Source organism: Podarcis muralis, chromosome 9 (genome assembly GCF_964188315.1).
Source record: "Podarcis muralis chromosome 9, rPodMur119.hap1.1, whole genome shotgun sequence".
Lineage (NCBI taxonomy): Eukaryota > Metazoa > Chordata > Lepidosauria > Squamata > Lacertidae > Podarcis > Podarcis muralis.
This window is the reverse complement of record NC_135663.1, coordinates 10,218,874-10,238,894: the sequence shown is the minus strand read 5'-3', so window position 1 is coordinate 10,238,894 and position 20,021 is coordinate 10,218,874. Positions and strand designations below refer to the sequence as shown.

The following is a 20,021-nucleotide window of genomic DNA, read 5'->3' as shown; positions in this document are numbered from 1 at the left end:
ACGTGGCTACGGCCGCTGCGGAGGCTCAAAAACCTACGAGTTCGATTGGAGAACCAAGGATGGAGGCGGCGCCAGACGTTCTGTGCTGCAGAACTCTTTTGGTCTATTGGCTTTCAGTCATTGCCTCCTTTTGCTTAGTTTAGGGTTATTTCCTGCTTTCTTTCGTACGTTGCTGGCTGCCAATCTTATTGCTAGAATCTGGAATCGTAGAGTTGGGAGGGAACCCCAGAAACCATCTAGTCCAGCCCCCTGCAATGCAGGAATCTCGACTTCAGCACTCATGACAGGTGTCCATCCAACCTCTGCTTAAAAACCTCCAGCGAGGGGAGAGCCCACCACCTCCCGAAGGAGCCCACTTAGAATATTGTTTTGACACCTGTAGACATTTTTTCTGTCTTGTTTTACAATTTAATGAAGATTATTTTAAAAAGAAGCTACCAGCATGAGTTTGACCAAACTGCGGGAGGCAATGGAAGACAGGAGTGCCTGGCGTGCTCTGGTCCCTGGGGTCACGAAGAGCCGGACACGACTAAACGACAACAACAACAAAAACAAATTTTTAAAAGAAGAAGTAGTTCTGGAACACACTTCGCATTTAAAGCGTGATTAAATAAATGCTGAGGGGAAGTGTGTGTGTGTGCCTGTTGCTGACGCTTTCAGGGCTACGTAAAGCTCCCCCTGGAATTTGCCACTTTAAGAAAACAAAGCAAATAAAATAAAATGGAAAATACAGGGGGAAGTGTGGAAACTACTGGTCTGATTTATTTGTTTATGTTTACATTTATATCCCACCTCAACAAGCTCAAGGTGGTGGGACAAGTTTCTCCCGCCGCTCTGTTTTGTCCTTGCAACGACAACCCTGTGGGGTAGGTTAGGCTGAGAGAGAATGCAACTAATCCAAAGTCAGCCCAGGTCATGGCAGAGCAGGGATTTGAACCCTGTTTTCCTAGTTGCTAGCCGAGCGCTCTATGACTACTATGCCACCCTGGGACTTACTTATTCGGTAGTAAATATTAGGCTACTGTCTGTATTTGGGTCCTGGCTATTCCTTATTGATTTTGCACACCAGGGCAGTTCTGTGGCATGGACAGAGCACAGGAGCCAAAACACGACACCCCAGATTGGGACCAGAAGCTTCTGTCCATCTGGGACGTCCCTCTTAAAATGGGACCCTTATTAGGGGCTATGATTTTATCTGCCGAGCAAACCTAAACTATAATAATTTAACCAAAATATCTTTTTGAATTCCCAAGCTGTGTTACAACTTTTCAGCACCCCTCCTGTTTGGAATTTGAAAGCTGAAAAACTCATCACGCCCTACTTCTCTAGGTCAGAGGCAGTTAGGCCCGTTGGTACAGTTGCAACAGTTATTAACAGCCTTTTGTGTTGGAGAAGCTGAGAAATAGGTCTGTTCAGCTGTGCTGCTGTCAGTCTCAGAACTGATACAAAAACTGTACCAGTTTTTGTCTTGAATACACAGCTTTGTAATAGGTACTAGTAACATAAGCAGACACACCAGGTGTCATCATCAACCCCTTCAATATTCCTTAGCAAGGGGCTCAGGAACATTGTCCGATTTACTCCAGACCGGCGCCAAACTTTTGCAATAGTTTCAAACCCTTCTGCACCGCAAAACCCGCTCCCAAAATGAGGAATTGATACCTGGGTTTGAACTTAATGGCACTGCAGTTAACCACACTCAGAATCCCACATTGTCAACCCAAAATTTGAGATCCCCTTCCAACTGGTGCCAAAGTAAATGAAGCTAATATTCAGCTTCATTCAATGTCCCCAAGCCTTAGTATTATGTGAGAAGAAGAAAAATGTCTCTGTCAATTTTCTCCATGCCATACACCATTGTCATGTCCCTTCTTACCCTGTTTTCTAACCAATGAAAACCTAAATGCTGCAATCTTTCCTCACAGTAGAGTTGCTTCATTCCCTTGAGCATTTTTTGGAATGAGACGACCAGAACTGAAGACGTATGCTTGCAGCATAGCACGCCCTCCAATATCCCACTGATCAAAATCAGGATGCTATTGTTTTGGTCCCAAGTTCTCGTGGGAACCAGCCGATTCGTGCAAGAGCACGAGACCAAAACAGGAGCCTTTTTTGGGGGGGTCTAGCACTCTGGTGCAAACCCCTTGACTTGATCCAGAGCACTGGACCAAAAACCAGGACATTCTGGCATCCAGTCAGAAGCCAGGATGGCTTCTATCCCCAGGGCCGTCTTATCCATTAGGCTTAGTGGCGCCCCGCACCAGGGCGCCCACACATCAGGGGCGCCCAGCAGCGGGATTCTGGAACTGACCGGGAACAGCTGCGAGGGCCTCTTATGGCCAGCCGCGCTCTTTTGCTTCCTGCCTGGGAGAGGAGGCAGGGGCGGCGGTGCACAAAGCTACGCGGTACCCTTCTCCCTCCTGCCCACCCCACGGCAGTAGCGGGACTGCACAGCAAGCCAGCCTTGAGCTGCCCAGTGCAGGGGGCAGGGGTAGGGGCGACGTTCTTGCCGATAACGTTCCCCCCCCCCCCGCCCCTTCCGTCGAGGAAAAAGGTGGAGGAGGGATTCATTCGGATTTGGGGAGGTGGGAGGGGAAAGATGAGGGGGTGCGCACTACCGTTAGGACTCAGTTCGGAGGTAAGGATGGACTCAAGACCGCACTCTCCATGCAGTTAGTGGTTAAAAGCAAACACCAACAAAAAGCCCTTTAAAGATGGGGCAGGTTTTTAGTGAGGCATAAGCTTTCATGAGCTGCAGACCATTTCATTCTCTTAAGCATGTGCAGAGTGCCTTGACCTACCCACAGTCGCCCATGGTGAGAGCGCCCAGCCTCTATTGATTCAGCACCTCCCCAGGGATGCATAATTCCTCTGTATTTTAATATCTATGAGCGTTGAGATGAAACCAGTTGTGTGGAAGGAGCTGGCTGCTGAGATTGTGTTGGGCTGACATAAGGGCTTTAAAACGCAGGATATATTAGGAGGTGGGACATCGTGGCACAAGACAACTGTGGGAAACAGGGTGGCAGGGAGGAATCTTTGCACCATGGCGCCAGATATGCTTAAGACATCCTTGTCTGTCCCACTCAAATTGGGACAGTTGAGGGGTATGCCAAAGATTTCTGTTAATGGCATTATGAGATTGACAATTTCCTAGTGGTCCTTAGCACAGAATTTGTTGTTTTCCGCAGCTGCTGCACACACTGAGTCAACAACTAGAGGGCACCACGTTGGGGAAGGGTGTTGTAGAGAAATCAACCCCAAAACTGCAATGCGTGTCAACGTCATGGTAAAAGTGATTCTGCCCCAGGCAGAAGTTGAGCTCATTCCATGCTTTTCTGTTCTCCTTCCCCTTTTCAAACTCAGGAAGCAGCTAAAGAAAGATTCTTCGCCTGCACTTTCATGACACTGAAAGTGAAACTTGGCTTTGTGGGAGAAATCAGAGTTTTTGGAGGAAAAGGAAACAAGTACACTGGCAGATGTATGGTGCAAGAGGCCAACTTTTGGCCTGCAGCTGGAAGAGACTCAATTTCTGGGAAAGGATCCCAGTTCCCAAAACCCGTCCGTTGCACTTATGCATTCCAGCTGATCTGTAGTAAAGCAGAATGACAATGGGAATATAGGACGGCTCCTGCCATGATGAAACTGTGCAGGTTGCTTCACTCTGCTGTGTGATGGGACTGGCCCTCATTCACCAGATTGGTTCAACGTATGAAAACAAGCCTTTCCAACTTTCCCATTGATTGTGGAGCCGGCCCACAGCTGAGGCTGGGTGAAGCAGCTGCCTCTGGCAGCAGAAGCACACAAGGCCGCTCCCAGCTCTCTCCAATGCTTCCCCCACTACTTTCCACTGAGTTTTGGTGAGCCTTCTCTCTCCTTCCTCCGCCCTCTTCATTTCTCTGCGTGTTCTGGGAGACCAGGGGAGAGGGGAGCTAATCGTAGCAGGAGAGGGACATTCCCTGGCTTCTTCTACAGCCTGCCCTTCCAGTCCCCATTCCTCTCCAGCCTCCTCTTCAGCCTCAGAGTCTGAACTGCTCCCTGTCCCAGACTCCTCCTGCTCACTAAACCCTGTTGCCTCTTCAGCTTCCAATGCCTCCTCCTCCCAGTCTGGTCCTTCTTTGCCCACTGAGCCTTCTTCTGGGGAGGGGGTTCCCCTTGGGGGTTCCTCAGCTGACTCCTCCCACCACTCCTCTGCACTCAACCGGTCCATGATATGCTCAAACATCACTCTGATATCCACTCTCTTCCCTCTGCTGCTGTGCAAATCACCTGGAGTCTTGATCACCTCGCCAGGTGGGGGAAAGAGCTGGATGGTAAAATTGGGTGGGGAAGGGAGGGAGGGAAGACGTAGGAATTTTGAAACACAGAAAGCTGCATTACACTGAGCTGAGCATTGGTCCATTTACCTCAGTATTGTCTAGACTCTGAGCCCGGCCTTGGCTGGGGAGGGCGGGGTATAAATAAAAAATTATTATTATTATTATAGACTGGCAGACAGCAGCTCTTCATGGTTTTAGGCAACTGACATTACCAGCGCTACCTAGTAGAGCATGGGTAGGCAAACTAAGGCCCGGGGGCTGGATCTGGCCCAATCGCCTTCTAAATCTGGCCCATGGATGGTCCAGGAATCGGTGTGTTTTTACATGAGTAGAATGTGTGCTTTTATTTAAAATACATCTCTGGGTTATTTGTGGGACCTGCCTGGTGTTTTTACAGGAGTAGAATCTGTGCTTTTATTTAAAATACATCTCTGGGTTATTTGTGGGGCATAGGAATTCGTTCATATTTTATTTTTCGAAATATGGTCCGGCCCCCCACAAGGTCTGAGGCACAGTGGACCGGCCCCCTGCTGAAAAAGTTTGCTGGCCCCTGGAGCAACTATTTTACTTTTAAAAGACATCTGAAGGCAGCCCTGTTTAGGGAAGTTTTTAATGTTTAATGCTGTATTGTGTTTTTAATATTCGTTTGGGAGCCGCCCAGAGTGGCTGGGGATAAATTCTTCTTCTTCTTCTTCTTCTTCTTCTTCTTCTTCTTCTTCTTCTTCTTCTTCTTCTTCTTCCTCCTCCTCCTCCTTCTCCTTCTCCTTCTCCTTCTCCTTCTCCTTCTCCTTCTCCTTCTAGATTCTGGGGGTTGAAAGGGGGACCTTTTGCATGCAAGTCAGATGTTCTCCAACTGAGCTACAGCCCGTCACCTAAGATAGACTTTAAGTGTATTTTGCCCACCAACAGGGCATGCGAAGTCCAGTTATGTTGCTCCTCTGTCAAGGCCCACATCCTTGGCAAATTCATGGAGGATTCACAGGTGGGGAAATCTGCAGCATGCCTGACATTGTGGGACTGCATCTCCCACCAGGCACAACCAGCATGGACAAGGGTTGGGGATGATGGGAGTTGCAGTCCAGACTCCAGCAGCACCCAAAGGGCCCCAGGTCCCAATGTGGTTCTAGTTCTGTCAATGGCTATTGGCTATCATTGCAAAGCGGAAGCGCCATTTCCAGAGGCAGAATGGCCTTGAATATTGGGGCAGAGAAAACTTGTGGGAATCTCTCTGGCAAAGCAGGATGCTGCTTTGATCCAAAGGGGCTATTTCTTACATTCCTCTAAGAAGCTCAAACCTGGCTGAGAGAGAAAGAAGGAGGCTTAAGTGAGCTTTCCCTGGTCCTGAATGGGGTAAAATAATAATAATAATAATAATAATAATAATAATAATAATAATAATAATATTTCTGGTTTGAAGGTTTGCATCTCTACCCTAAGTCCAGCCATAACACCATGATGGCCCTATATGTATATATATCAGTCAGGTTATATGGTGCTAACCTTCCTGAATACCAGGGCCTACTTTATTGCTTAATAATTGCAATTAAAGACACAAGGCTTGCAGTTCAAAGCATATCATCTTAGTAGATGGGATTTCCAGCCAAGTATTCATGGAACTGGGAATTAGAGGCATATAATGCATTTTGTCTGAAACACGGAGGGAATGAGTCCTTCCCTCCCTCTCCCCCGAACGATATCCCCATTCCTGTGTTTGTAGGGAATTTGATGTCATAAATCCACATCGTTTAAAGCACAAAGTATCCTGAGAAATGTAGTTTACCTCCACAAAGTTAGTTCTCAAGACCTTTAGCAAACTACAATTCCCAGCATTCTTTGGGGGAATCTATGTGTTTTAAATGACCGAACCCAAAGGGTGCTCATCAATGGTTCCTCTTCATCCTGGAGAAGAGTGACTAGTGGGGTGCCACAGGGTTCTGTCTTGGGCCCGGTCTTATTCAACATCTTTATCAACGACTTGGATGATGGACTCAAGGGCATCCTGATCAAATTTGCAGATGACACCAAACTGGGAGGGGTGGCTAACACCCCAGAGGACAGGATCACACTTCAAAATGACTTTGACAGATTGGAGAACTGGGCCAAAACAAACAAGATGAACTTTAACAGGGAGAAATGTAAAGTATTGCACTTGGGCAAAAAAAAATGAGAGGCACAAATACAAGATGGGTGACACTTGGCTTGAGAGCAGTACATGTGAAAAGGATCTAGGAGTCTTGGTTGACCACAGACTTGACATGAGCCAACAGTGTGACGCGGCAGCTAAAAAAGCCAATGCAATTCTGGGCTGCATCAATAGGAGTATAGCATCTAGATCAAGGAAAGTAATAGTGCCACTGTATTCTGCTCTGGTCAGACCTCACCTGGAGTACTGTGTCCAGTTCTGGGCACCACAGTTCAAGAAGGACACTGACAAACTGGAACGTGTCCAGAGGAGGGCAACCAAAATGGTCAAAGGCCTGGAAACGATGCCTTATGAGGAACAGCTAAGGGAGCTGGGCATGTTTAGCCTGGAGAAGAGGAGGTTAAGGGGTGATATGATAGCCATGTTCAAATATATAAAAGGATGTCATATAGAGGAGGGAGAAAGGTTGTTTTCTGCTGCTCCAGAGAAGCGGACACGGAGCAATGGATCCAAACTACAAGAAAGAAGATTCCACCTAAACATTAGGAAGAACTTCCTGACAGTAAGAGCTGTTCGACAGTGGAATTTGCTGCCAAGGAGTGTGGTGGAGTCTCCTTCTTTGGAGGTCTTTAAGCAGAGGCTTGACAACCATATGTCAGGAGTGCTCTGATGGTGTTTCCTGCTTGGCAGGGGGTTGGACTCGATGGCCCTTGTGGTCTATTCCAACTCTAGGATTCTATGAAATGCATGGCGTGAATGCTACTTCTGTGGCCAAAGTTTGATTTGGGAGCTGAATGAAGCTCTTTGCTGGCAGCTCCTGTAGGTTTACTTTTGAGGAGAGAGAGAACGAATGGACGAACACACACTGGCTGATTTGTTACAAAACAAAAATATTTTTATTTACAAATGTACAGGTGCTAAGCCTGTATTCAAGACCCGGCAAGGAGCAGAATACAATAACAAGACAGCAAGAAAACATTATTCTTTTAAGTTTAACAACGAAACAATGAGTACCAAATGTCTTCCACTCACATAGATTTTTTAGCCACTGGGCTATTGAGGGCTTTACAATTTGAAATTATTTGTCCTCTAGCTTTCTCAGTTTTTTTGTTTCTTCCCGTGGTAACACATAATTATTGACCTGAAAGTTGAGGGAAAGAAACTAAATTGGAAAAGCTCCTTTTCAAATTCCAGCAGCTTTATACTAGACCGAATCCTGCCAATTAAACACTTAGGTCAGGGAGTTTTCAAACTGTGTGGTCCACAGAACGCCAGTCTTTTAGAAGGTTGTCAGGAGGTCCTCCTGAAGGAGAAATGGATGATGTCTTTGTCCAAAAGAAGCTTAAACCTCATGACTTCTCTACCTCAGTAACCAAATGCCCACTTATATTTTCTTTGCCTTCTCCTCTCTCAGTCTCTAACAGTCTTCATTTCCTCTTCTTCATAATTGCCTGTAAGGGAAGCAAAGAAAAATACCAGGTGAGTACAGTACAAGACGCTTATCTGCGGCCAGAGTGGATGAGGTATCAGGATCCCATCAACACAACCACCCCATTATCTTGTCTCATCCCAACCCACTGTACTTATTCTGGTCTCCTTTACCTCCTTTATACGACGGCCTTGCTCCAAATTAATGTCCAGGCACCTCTTGCGCGCGTTTCTCTTGAAAGTGACTCTGCAAAGAAGCAATTGAGGGCAAATTAGAAACAGGACTACTATTACTATCCTTTTGTGGCAATTGGACTGCTCCAAAATAAAGGCATTTGCCCTGCCCTTCTAGATCAACGCAGCTTCCTTGGGGTTTTATATAGTTACTTGTATTGCATTGAGTACCAAAATAACATTGACCCAGAGCAGGAAACTTAATACAAGGGATGATTTCCAGCTCACACCTTGGGCAAAGCCTGGGTGAACAGGTGAGACTCAAGCAGGTGCCTGTATAGGGGTGATCTAACTATGGCTGAGGGACGCTGGTGGCGCTGTGGGTAAAAGCCTCAGCGCCTAGGGCTTGCCGATCAAAAGGTCAGCGGTTCGAATCCCCGCGGCAGGGTGCGCTCCCGTTGCTCGGTCCCAGCGCCTGCCAACCTAGCAGTTCGAAAGCACCCCCGGGTGCAAGTAGATAAATAGGGACCCCTTACTGGCGGGAAGGTAAACGGCGTTTCCGTGTGCGGCTCTGGCTCGCCAGATGCAGCTTTGTCACACTGGCCACGTGACCCGGGAGTGTCTCCGGACAGCGCTGGCCCCCGGCCTCTTGAGTGAGATGGGCGCACAACCCTAGAGTCTGTCAAGACTTGCCCGTACGGGCAGGGGTACCTTTACCTTTACCTTTAACTATGGCTGACATATCAAGCCAATCTACTGATTTATCATTTATCTTGCACTTGTTCTATGAATAAAATTCATGATGTTGTTGTCCTTCTTTTTCCTTAATGTCGGGAGTGTGTTTATTTGTTTTTATTTCATAAAATTTCTACGCCGCTGGATTGTTAAAAGAAGAACAACAACAACCTCAAAGTGGATTACAATAAATATAAAACAATAACGTTATCCCTAAGGAAGATTAAACACAGTCTAAACATCAACAGGCAGGGAGTTCCAAAGTTTAAGTGCTGCCACACTAGAAGACGAGAGTTATTACAAACGTGTCTTATGTGGCGTATGCAATAGTGCCAATTCCACTGATCCAGTGGTCAAGTGGGCACATATATAGGTCTTTTTGCTGCAGTGCTATCCTGCATAATCTGGAATCAAGCCCCATTTAACTCATTTGCATGTATATAATTTTATTTCCCAGATTGCACTGCATGATCCTGGGTTTCCCCATAATTTTCTATGGGCACCTCTCACTTTTGCTTTATTTGTTTATTGGTGGAATGCTGTCTCACAAGAGACTAGGGCCCTGCGAGATTTGACATCTTTCCGCAGGGCCTGCAAGATGGAGCTGTTCCCCCAGGCCTTTGGTCAGGGTTCGGCCTGACTCATTTTCTCTTTGTATAAGAACAAGCAAGAAGGAGGTTCACAGCCCGCTCACAGGTCCTTATAATATCAGTGGAAACTGTTGGTCTTGGTGGGTATTAACCGTTTCCAATTTTAACCTGAAGATTGCCACTTGTCCAGTTTTAATTTTAATTGTTTGAACTAATTGTGGGATGTATCTTAATTGACCGATCGCTTGTATTATGCATATCATTTTATTTTTATTATGTTAGGCACCCTGAGCCCGGCTTTGGCCGGGGAGGGCGGGATACCACTAAAATTCATTATTATTTATTATTATTATTATTTTTGTAGGGGAGGCCAAATGAACCAGGAATGAACATGAACAACTCTTCCCCCACCCATTCACCCCACAAGGATGAAAGAAGGAAAAAATGAGTTAATAAGAGGTGTGGAGAAGACTACAGATGCTTCGGGACTCCAACTCCCAGGAGGTTGTGGTCTAGCAGCATCGGTAGAACTTGAGACTCATCAAGCTGGGCAGGGCAAAATAGGGTCAATTGGTAGCAGCAGAAATACCGTATTTTTTGCTCTATAAGACTCACTTTTCCCCTCCTAAAAAGTAAGGGGAAATGTGTGTGCGTCTTATGGAGCGAATGCAGGCTGCGCAGCTATCCCAGAAGCCAGAACAGCAAGAGGTATTGCTGCTTTCACCGCACAGCGATCCCTCTTGCTGTTCTGGCTTCTGAGATTCAGAATATATTTTTTTGTTTGTTTTCCTCCTCCAAAAACTAAGTGCGTCTTGTGGTCTGGTGCGTCTTATAGAGCGAAAAATACGGTAATAGACAATACAGTAAACTCTCTTTTTACATGAATAAACAGAAAGTAGCTGAAATGTTGAAACACTGTTTATTTATCAGATGATAAACAGCACTCAAGACCATTATTGATGACATAAAGACTAGTTGTAATAATGAGTTTTTATTTGATGCGATTATTCTCCCTCTTTGCAGTTACTTTATTAGGTATTTTGCAGATTCCTGCCTTCATTTATATTTTTTACATACTTGCTACAGAATTATAATAATGAAAACTTCCTGGGGGGGAACTCTATGAAGTAGCTAAATTAATATTGCTTCTCTAGCCAGAATATTTATAGAACGCCCTTCAAGGGAGGAGGGCAACCAAAATGGTCAAAGGTCTGGAAACGATGCCTTATGAGGAACGGCTAAGGGAGCTGGGCATGTTTAGCCTGGAGAAGAGGAGGTTAAGGGGTGATATGATAGCCATGTTCAAATATATAAAAGGATGTCATATAGAGGAGGGAGAAAGGTTGTTTTCTGCTGCTCCAGAGAAGCGGACACGGAGCAATGGATCCAAACTACAAGAAAGAAGATTCCACCTAAACATTAGGAAGAACTTCCTGACAGTAAGAGCTGTTCGACAGTGGAATTTGCTGCCAAGGAGTGTGGTGGAGTCTCCTTCTTTGGAGGTCTTTAAGCAGAGGCTTGACAACCATATGTCAGGAGTGCTCTGATGGTGTTTCCTGCTTGGCAGGGGGTTGGACTCGATGGCCCTTGTGGTCTATTCCAACTCTATGATTCTATCATTCAAAAAAATTATCAGCCCGCTTTACAGTTAAAATTCTAACCAAGTATTAGAAAGGCAGTACTGTAGTGATATATGCACAAGAAGCAGCAAGAGAAAATGGATGAATGGAGAAGCAACACAAAAAAGGTAAATCAACAAGTACATTAGTAAAGGCTTCTGGAGCACAACCAGCACCCACTACTTACACCAGTTCCTCCTGATCGCAGCTGCTGCTGGGCCGGTGAAATTCAACTTCAGCAACACGTTGAATAGGGACAGAGCTCAGCATCATTCCTTTTGTTCGACAGAGGCAACGCCCTCTGCTGGTAGTTGGCATTCCTGCAACAGAAGAATGTCGCCCTTGAGTTACATGTTTGGGTACGCTCAGTCGTAATATAACTTTACAGGGTTGCGGGTGTGATGTGAGAGGGGAGGCGTTGCTTCGAAACCTTCTCTTCAGCTGTTTCAGACAGAGCAACGAATGGGAAAGTGGTAAGCCACAATCTTTTTAGTGCTTGGAGATTTTCTTTGGGAGGAGGGGGGAGATGACATTGTTCCCCCCCAAAAAACCCGATTTAGTTATATTTATATCACACCTTTCTTCCAAGGCACTCAAGGCAGCAAATATGGTTCTCCTTTCCCCCATTTGACTCTCACATCAACCCTGCAGCACAATTTTTAAAAGATAACGACAAGCTGGAATGTGTGCGACCAGGACGATCAAGGGTTTGGAAACCAAACCTTACAATTGAGGGAGTTGGGTATGTTTATCCTGGAAAAAAATGAGACTAAGTGGAGATATCTCAAGGGCTATCACATGGAAGTCTGTTTTCTGCTGCTCTGGAGGGTAGGACTCGAACCAGTGGCTTCGTTACCAGAAAGGGAATTCCAAGTAAACATGAGGAATAACTTTTTGATGGTGAGAGCTGTTCTACAGTGGAATGGACTCCCTCAGAAGGTGGTGGACTCTCCTTCCTTGGAGGTTTTTAAGCAAAGGTTGGGTGTCCATCTGTAATTGATTCCTGCACTGCACGGGGTTGGACTAGATGACCCTCAGGGTCCCTTCCATCTCTACAATTCTTTAATTCCACAGGTTAGGTTAGGTTGAGGGACAGGTTGTCCCAAGGCTCCCCAGTGCAGCGGGACCTTTCCCAGTTTGACAACACTATTGTGGTGATAGTCATTATTACATTGTACAGTGGTACCAGTGGCGTAGCGTGGGTTGTCAGCACCCGGGGCAAGGCAAGTAATCTGCGCCCCCTAACCCGTGGATTTGCCATAACCCCAGATGTTGCGCCCAGTGCGGCTGGCCCCCCCTGCACCCCCCACGCTACGCCACTGAGTGGTACCTCAGGTTAAGTACTTAATTTGTTCCGGAGGTCCGTTCTTAACCTGAAACTGTTCTTAACCTGAAGCACCACTTTAGCTAATGGAGCCTCCTGCTGCCGCCGCGCCACCAGAGCACAATTTCTGTTCTCATCCTGAAGCAAAGTTCTTAACCTGAAGCACTATTTCTGGGTTAGCGGAGTCTGTAACCTGAAGCGTATGTAACCTGAGGTACCACTGTACTATCCAATTTCCCTGCTTGACAGCTTTGTATGATATTCACCTACTCCAAACTGATCCACTGTAATCAATAAACTCGACTTAAGTCAGGTCCATTAATTGCAACGGTAAAATAAATAGTTGAATACCACCCATTATCATTACTTTGTTGCTCTATTATTCTAGGAGCTTTCCTCATTAGTCAACATTATTGCCACATTGTGATTGCATTGCAAAATGTGGAAGCAGAGAAAATGCAATTAATGCAATCTTATATGGAAGAAAAGGAGGCAAATTAATGTAATATCATACGGAAGAAAAGAAGGCAAAAGAATATTACCGTGTATGAGAGCTGTGCAAAGGACAAGCATCAGGATTACGAGGCAGGACTTCTGGATCATCTTTGCTGCTCTTGCTGCGGCTGCTGTGAGAGGAGGAAATGTGCTGCTGTGTGGTGGAGTCAGAGAGCTCTGGGGCCAGTATTTATTGGCTAGCTTCACCCACTTCTGACATCCCCTGGGGAAATTCCTGCTCCTTTCACTTTCCTTTCCCACGCCACTATAATTTCAAATAAATCATTTCCCATCTCCTAACTGCCAGAAAGGTGCCAGTATAATGGAGTGTGTGTTTGTGTGTGTGTGTGTGTGTGTGTGTGTGTGTGTTTTACCATTCCAGACAAATTTTCCTTGAAAGCCATCACTTTTCTCTTAGCTCCATACTTCTTCCCACGTTTACTTTTTGCTCCCCATTCTCTTAATAGTAATTAAGATGTCAAAGAGAAAAACAACTACCAGACTTTTAGAAGACATCTGAAGGCAGCACTGTTTAGGGAAGCTTTTAATGTTTAATAGACTATTGTATTTTAATATTCTGTTGGAAGCCGCCCAGAGTGGCTGGGAAACCCAGTCAGATGGGCAGGGTATAAATAATAAATTATTATTATTATTATTATTATTATTATTATTATTATTTACTTGCTGAAGTAAATCGAGCACTTAGCTCTATACCTTTCCTGCTTTTTATCCTCTAAATACTAATGTACTTGTTGATTTACCTTTTTTGTGTTGCTTCTCCTTCATTCATCCATTTTCTCTTGCTGCTTCTTGCGCATATATCACTACTGCCTTTCTAATACTTGGTTAGAATTTTAACTGTAAAGTGGGCTGAGAATTTTTTTGCAGGGCGTTCTAGCCAGAGAAACAATATTAATTTAGCTACTTCATAGAGTTTTCCCCCAGGAAGTTTTTATTATTATAATTCTATAGCAAGTATGTAAAAAATATAAATGAAGGCAAAATACCTAATAATGTAACTGCAAATAGGGAGAATAATCACATCAAATAAAAACTCATTATTACAACTAGTCTTCATGTCATCAAGAAAAGGTCTTGAGTGCTGTTTGCCATCTGATAAATAAACAATGTTTCAACATTTCAGCTACTTTCTGTTTATTCATGTAAAAAGAAAGGAGTTTACTGTATTGCCTTTGCAACCAGGAGGTAGAAATGCAGTCTAAGCCAGGCGTCAGCAAACTTTTTCAGCAGGTGGCCGGTCCATTGTCCCTCAGACCTTGTGGGGGGCCAGACTATATTTTTTTGGGTGGGAAATGAACAAATTCCTATGCCCCACAAATAACCGAGAGATGCATTTTAAATAAAAGCACACATTAAAAACACCAGGCAGGCCTCACAAATAACCCAGAGATGCAATTTAAATAAAAGCACACATTCTACTCATGTAAAAACACGCTGATTCCCAGACCTTCGGTGGGCTGGATTTAGAAGGCGATTGGGCCAGATCCAGCCCCTGGGCCTTAGTTTGCCTACCCATGGTCTAAGCACATAGACCCACGCACATCAAATCTGGTGCCCTGGAAAACAGAGGGCCACTGTTTGCATCTACAGAAGCCTATACACAAGTTAGGTGTGGATGCAAAGGTGTGTCTCTATGCAAACATGAGCTCTGAATGTGCAGAGGTTGGGTGGGAACAGCATGTGAGGCCTTATCAGCCCCTCACAATATATTTATTGTTATCAAGCAATTGCCTGAAGAGAGCTTTCCCCCCTCTTTTACAATAAATGCACTTCTTAATCTGAAAGGAAATGGGACAGTTAAATTGGGGAATTCCTGGCTGAACGTGTCCTTAAACTCTGGTTAATGTCTCTAGCTTGCCTGGAGGGAGGACAGAGAAGCGTGTGTGAAACAAGGGGATTTTCCCCTTTGTGCCCTGCCAAGTCTTGCCTGTTGCCCTGCTAGGGATGGACAAATCCGTCAGTTTCAATTTCAGTTTCCATTTCCCATTTTTCCAATCTTGAGTTCAGTTTTACACATTTCCACATCAAGTCTGCAATCTTGGAAGGGGGTTTTTTGGTGATGGGAGCAGTAAAAAGAAAAAAAAAGTCCCCGCAAAGGTTTGTTAGCATTTTTGTTAGCATATACATATGTAATAGACAATCTTTATAGAATTCCTTCAAACCATAACAAGTACAAAATGAAATCTTTAGTCTCAAAGTCCCTGAAAATCTTTAAATGAAGCGAGGTACCAGATTTTGTATGATGAAAGACAAGCTGTGAAGCTTTGTGTATTCAGCAAATATGATGTCCAACACTGAACAGTGATTCTGGATATTGACTACTGTTTCGTAGAATTCTTCATCAGCGTGGTGGGAGGATATAGAATTGCTTCATAAACCCATCTTATTTCAAATGAATGTATGTAAATGAAAATATCAAATGCTGTGGAACAGTGCTCATATAAAACATTCATTCGAAATAAGATGGGTTTATGAAGTAGGCAATATCCGGAATCACTGTTCAGTGTTGGACATCATATTTACTGAATACACAAAGCTTCACAGCTTGTCTTTCATAGTACAAAGTTTGGTACCTCGCTTCATTTAAAGATTTTCAGAGACTTTGAGACTAAAGATTACATTTTGTACTTGTTATGGTTTGAAGGAATTCTATAAAGGTTGTCTATTACGTATGTATATGGTCATCGTGTTGCCTAGACATTGCTGACATTCTCTTTGCAACACAGGGGTTGGTTGGTTGGTTTGGTTACTTATTGCAGGACCAGAAGGCAGGCAGGTGGACTTGGAGGAATCAAGATGTGGTGGGGCAGTACCCCACTTTCCCTGACAGACCAGATTCCACCGGCCCATTTGCAAAGTCAACCCTATATGGGTATACAGCAATCGTTATTAGATATTAATCAGATTAGTTATCAGATAGTTAAAAATTTGACCTTTTCCTGTTAGTCAAAGATCATAAGACAACCCGGATGGTCGCCAGATTCTGCGTACATATCTGTAGGCGCAGACCATCCCCCAACCCAAAATAGTTCGTTAAGAAAATCCCCAAACTTGTTTCCACGGTTGACTCTGGGTCATCTCTCTGCAGTAGCTTATCTTAAAGTTTTAAGTGTCTATACGCTTATCACACTTATAAATTTTAAATTTATTGTTGTACATGGTTTTAAATGTTTGTTTACCTTCTGGGATTGTACCCCCAAGTGTGTTTTATAAACTGATCTCCGACCGTAATAAATTATCTATCTATCTCTATCTATCTATCTATCTATCTATCTATCTATCTATCTATATCTATCTATCATCTATCTATCTATCTATCTATCTATCTATCTATCATCATCTATCATCTATCATCATCTATCATCATCTATCTATCTATCTATCATCTATCTATCTATCTATCTATCTATCTATCTATCATCTATCTATCTATCTATCTATCTATCTATCTATCTATCTATCATCTATCTATCTATCTATCATCTATCTATCTATCTATCTATCATCTATCTATCTATCTATCATCTATCATCTATCTATCTATCTATCTATCTATCTATCTATCTATCTATCTATCATCTATCTATCTATCTATCTATCTATCTATCTATCTATCAGATAGTTATTAGTATTAGCTTAGTATTGTACGCAGCCCGTAACTTCTGTTCTTTGCAATCTGGGTAATCCAGATTTGCCAGATTACGTCATCGCTTCCATGGAACAACTGCTTTTGGAACAAGGAAGTCCGAGTCCTTGCGAAAGCAGGTTGTCATTGCAGCAGAGGGAGAAGCTGGATTTTAAAAAGCTGGGGGTAGGAAGGAGGCGTAGGAATTTCGGGGTACGCCTACACATGAAACGCAAGGGCTGATTCCTCTTTCCAGCGACCTCATTTTCAAATTTGGCCAGAAAAGGCATTAATAAGAACAGAAATGCACCCACAGGAATTGTATCTTCCTGTTCTTAGATTTTCAGTCTGTGTCTTATGCAACTTCTTGCACGTATGTTTCAGCACCCAGGAAAACATAACAGGTGCAGATTTTAAATGTAGGGCTTTTTCTCTTCGAACGGAGAAGGAATTAACCCCCCCCCCAAACAAATCCTGGGGTAGGATTGCAGCCTTAGAGTCAATTTACACATGAGCTGAGTCTTGAATCCCCCCCAAGGTAGGGATTTTAATGCCCAAGTGCATACCCTCCAACATTTCTCCGGTGAAAATAGGGACATCCTATTCCATAATTAGAATAATTTTATCATTTATACCCCGCCCATCTGACTGATTTGCCCCAACCACTCTTGACAGCATATATAACATATATAAAAACATTAAACATGTTTTTAAAGCTTCTCTATACAGGGTTGCCTTCAGATGTCTTCTAAAGGTTGTGTAATCACTTATCTTCTTGGCACTGGGGTCGCATAACTCCAATTCCTACCAACATTTCTCTGATGAAAATAGGAACGTACTAAGGAAAAGCAGGGATGCGGGTGGCACTGTGGGTTAAACCACAGAGCCTAGGACTTGCCAATCAGAAGGTCGGCGGTTCGAATCTCTGTGACGGGGTGAGCTCCCGTTGCTTGGTCCCTGCTCCTGCCAACCTAGCAGTTCGAAAGCATGTCAAAGTGCAAGTAGATAAATAGGTACCACTCCGGCGGGAAGGTAAATGGAGTTTCTGTGCACTGCTCTGGTTCGCTAGAAGTGGCTTAGTCATGCAGGCCACATGACCCGGAAGCTGTACGCCGACTCCCTCGGCCAATAAAGCGAGATCAGCGCTGCAACCCCAGAGTTGGCCACGACTGGACCTAATGGTCAGGGGTCCCTTTACGTTTACCTTTAAGGAAAAGCAGGGCATTCCGGGATCAGTTCAGAAACTGGGACGGCTTCTGTAAATCCTGGACTGTACCTGGAAAATAGGGACACTTGGAGGGTCTGAGTGTGTGTTAGAGATTCAAGGTTTCGGTGTTTTATTTACTTGTGTCAGGTGTGCGCCCGTGTAATAAAAACGTCTATTTTTTTAATTTGCTTTATTGAATTTTTAAATGTTCCCTTTTGCGAGCTGTGCCAGAAACCTGATGACGGGTGGGAAGTGCATAAACAAAGAGAAAAACAAGCTGACATTTGGATGGGCAGGAAGAGATTCTCCCCTCTCTCTTTGGTGCACATAGCTCCTTAGCCAAAATAGCCCCTCTCACAAGACGTTTTATTTTCCTGAGGGAAAAAAGTTATGTGCGTGGAGCATCCAGGTCCAGATTAGAACTTCCTGCAGCTGCTTTGGGTAAATTCCACTGCCGGCTCACTGACACCCTCATATAAGGGGGAAAAGAGAGACATTATGTAACGGAGCAGCAGAAATCCCTCTCAGGACCGACTGATACATCACAGTTGTTTTTCCTCCAGAGTTTGCAAACACTTCCACTTCCTTATCTGGCTATTTCCATGAGCTGGTGTTGCATATTGAAGTGCATTTGTGTGGTAGGCAGTGACCCTTGTGGTTAGCTGTGAATTTCAGTATCAGCTGGCCTCTGGGACCGCTGGTGTGGGGGACGGGACTTTCCCAACAGCCTGTGTGTTCTGCTAAACAGTGGTGTTATTAGAAGCCAGGGCTGCGGGGGCCTTTCCAGATGATGGCATTCAAAACCCAATTTTTCATCATGTTAATTCGTTACCACTTTCAGTAGCCTCTGCAGTTGGCTGTCCCCACCTCAAATTATAGGTTATTTTCATTTATGAATCTTTTCCCACGAGGTGCCCCAAAGTGGTTTACAATAGAATGAAAACCATACACAGTGGACGCTTGGGTTGTGAACGTGATCCGTGCGGGAGGCAAGTTTGCAACCTGCAGCGTTCGCAACCTGCACATCTGCGCACACGCGGGTCACAATTTGGTCTTCTGTGCATGCGCAAGCGCCGAAACCCGGAAGTAACCCGTTCCGGTACTTCCGGGTTCGGCGCGGTGCGCAACCTGAGATTGCGCATCCCGAAGCGTCTGTAACCCGAGGTATGACTGTATAAAGCAATTACGTATACAGTGGTACCTCAGGTTACATATGCTTCAGGTTATATATGCTTCAGGTTACAGACTCTGCTAACCCAGAAATAGTGCTTCAGGTTAAGAACTTTGCTTCAGGATGAGAACAGAAATCGGGCTCCGGTGGCACGGCCGCAGCAGGAGGCCCCATTAGCTAAAGTGGTGCTTCAAGTTAAGAACAGTTTCAGGTTAAGAACGGACCTCCGGAACAAATTAAGTACTTAACCCGAGGTACCACTGTATAAAAACAGTTAACTGCATGCCTGAAAGCAATTTTTAAAACTCTCAAATACTACCTGTAGCTATCTGTCTATGTTTAAACCAACCATGGCTTAGACATAAAACAATTCAAATCCAAGACAGATCCCTGCTGGGATAAAGATCTCAATTTAGAAAGCTTGTTGAAAGGGGAATACCTGGAAAGACAATAGGGGAGGTGCCCCTCTGATATATGGTGGGATGGAGTTCCACAGGAAAGGTACCAGCATGCTAAAGGCCTGATTCTGCTATCGTGTGGAACCGACCTCTGTTGCAGATATTAAATATTGCACAGTTTGAAGCAACTGGAAGCATAAGAACTGGTCAGAGATGAATGGATGGAGGCAAGATCCATAGAAAGCAAGGCAGATCTTTATTTTTCAACAGAGTTCCCTCCCCTTCTTGCAAGGAGGTAGGAGAGACCCAGAACGATGGTGTGCAAGCCCCTATAAAGACTTTTGAAATTGCCCACCTTGTACCCCAAGACCACCCCCCGAAACATCATACATACATCACAGAAGGAGGCAGTCCCCAGCAGAAATTTGAGAGTCTTGCTTCTCTCCTGTCTGCCAGGATACCTGATCATGCCTTACTTGATTGCATTTTCTGGGTAGCCTGGCCATGCGATGGTAGTTCCTGAATCTCTTACACCTATTGATAGTTTGCTCAGCTTAACAGATACTTTCCAGACTGTATTTGCAGGGAGATGTAGGCCCCTACAGTCCAAAGACAACTGTAAAGCTTTTCCCATTTCCTTCCTCCTTGCAGAGAAATATTTGAGGTCAATTTGGGAGACTCTCTATATTTGGGACCTAAGGAATTATTGGAACACACCCTCCAAGCTGCATGTTCCTTTAGTGCAGAAATGGAGAACGTGAAGCCTCTCTCT

At 44.5% G+C, this 20,021-nt stretch overlaps 1 protein-coding gene across 1 annotated transcript; it reads right to left on the bottom strand.

Moving 5' to 3' along the window:
• Positions 1 to 7,332: 7,332 nt before the first annotated feature.
• Positions 7,333 to 13,033, bottom strand: CXCL11 (C-X-C motif chemokine ligand 11). The gene is made up of 4 exons (XM_028744171.2): positions 12,875 to 13,033; positions 11,196 to 11,328; positions 8,065 to 8,137; positions 7,333 to 7,913 (listed from the first exon to the last, which is right to left on the bottom strand). The coding sequence occupies exons 1-4, from the start codon at positions 12,933 to 12,935 to the stop codon at positions 7,890 to 7,892; spliced, it is 291 nt and encodes a 96-aa protein (XP_028600004.2). The 5' UTR covers positions 12,936 to 13,033; the 3' UTR covers positions 7,333 to 7,889.
• Positions 13,034 to 20,021: the final 6,988 nt, after the last annotated feature.

Bases quoted from the DNA above. Each gene is read 5' to 3' on its own strand.
- CXCL11 (XM_028744171.2), bottom strand. From the start codon at position 12,935: ATGATCCAGAAGTCCTGCCTCGTAATCCTGATGCTTGTCCTTTGCACA. The intron at 11,329-12,874 runs GTAATATTCTTT...CTTCTGTTGCAG, and splicing joins TTGCACAGCTCTCATACACG to GAATGCCAACTACCAGCAGA. The intron at 7,914-8,064 runs GTAAAGGAGACC...CTTCCCTTACAG, and splicing joins AAGGCCGTCGTATAAAGGAG to GCAATTATGAAGAAGAGGAA.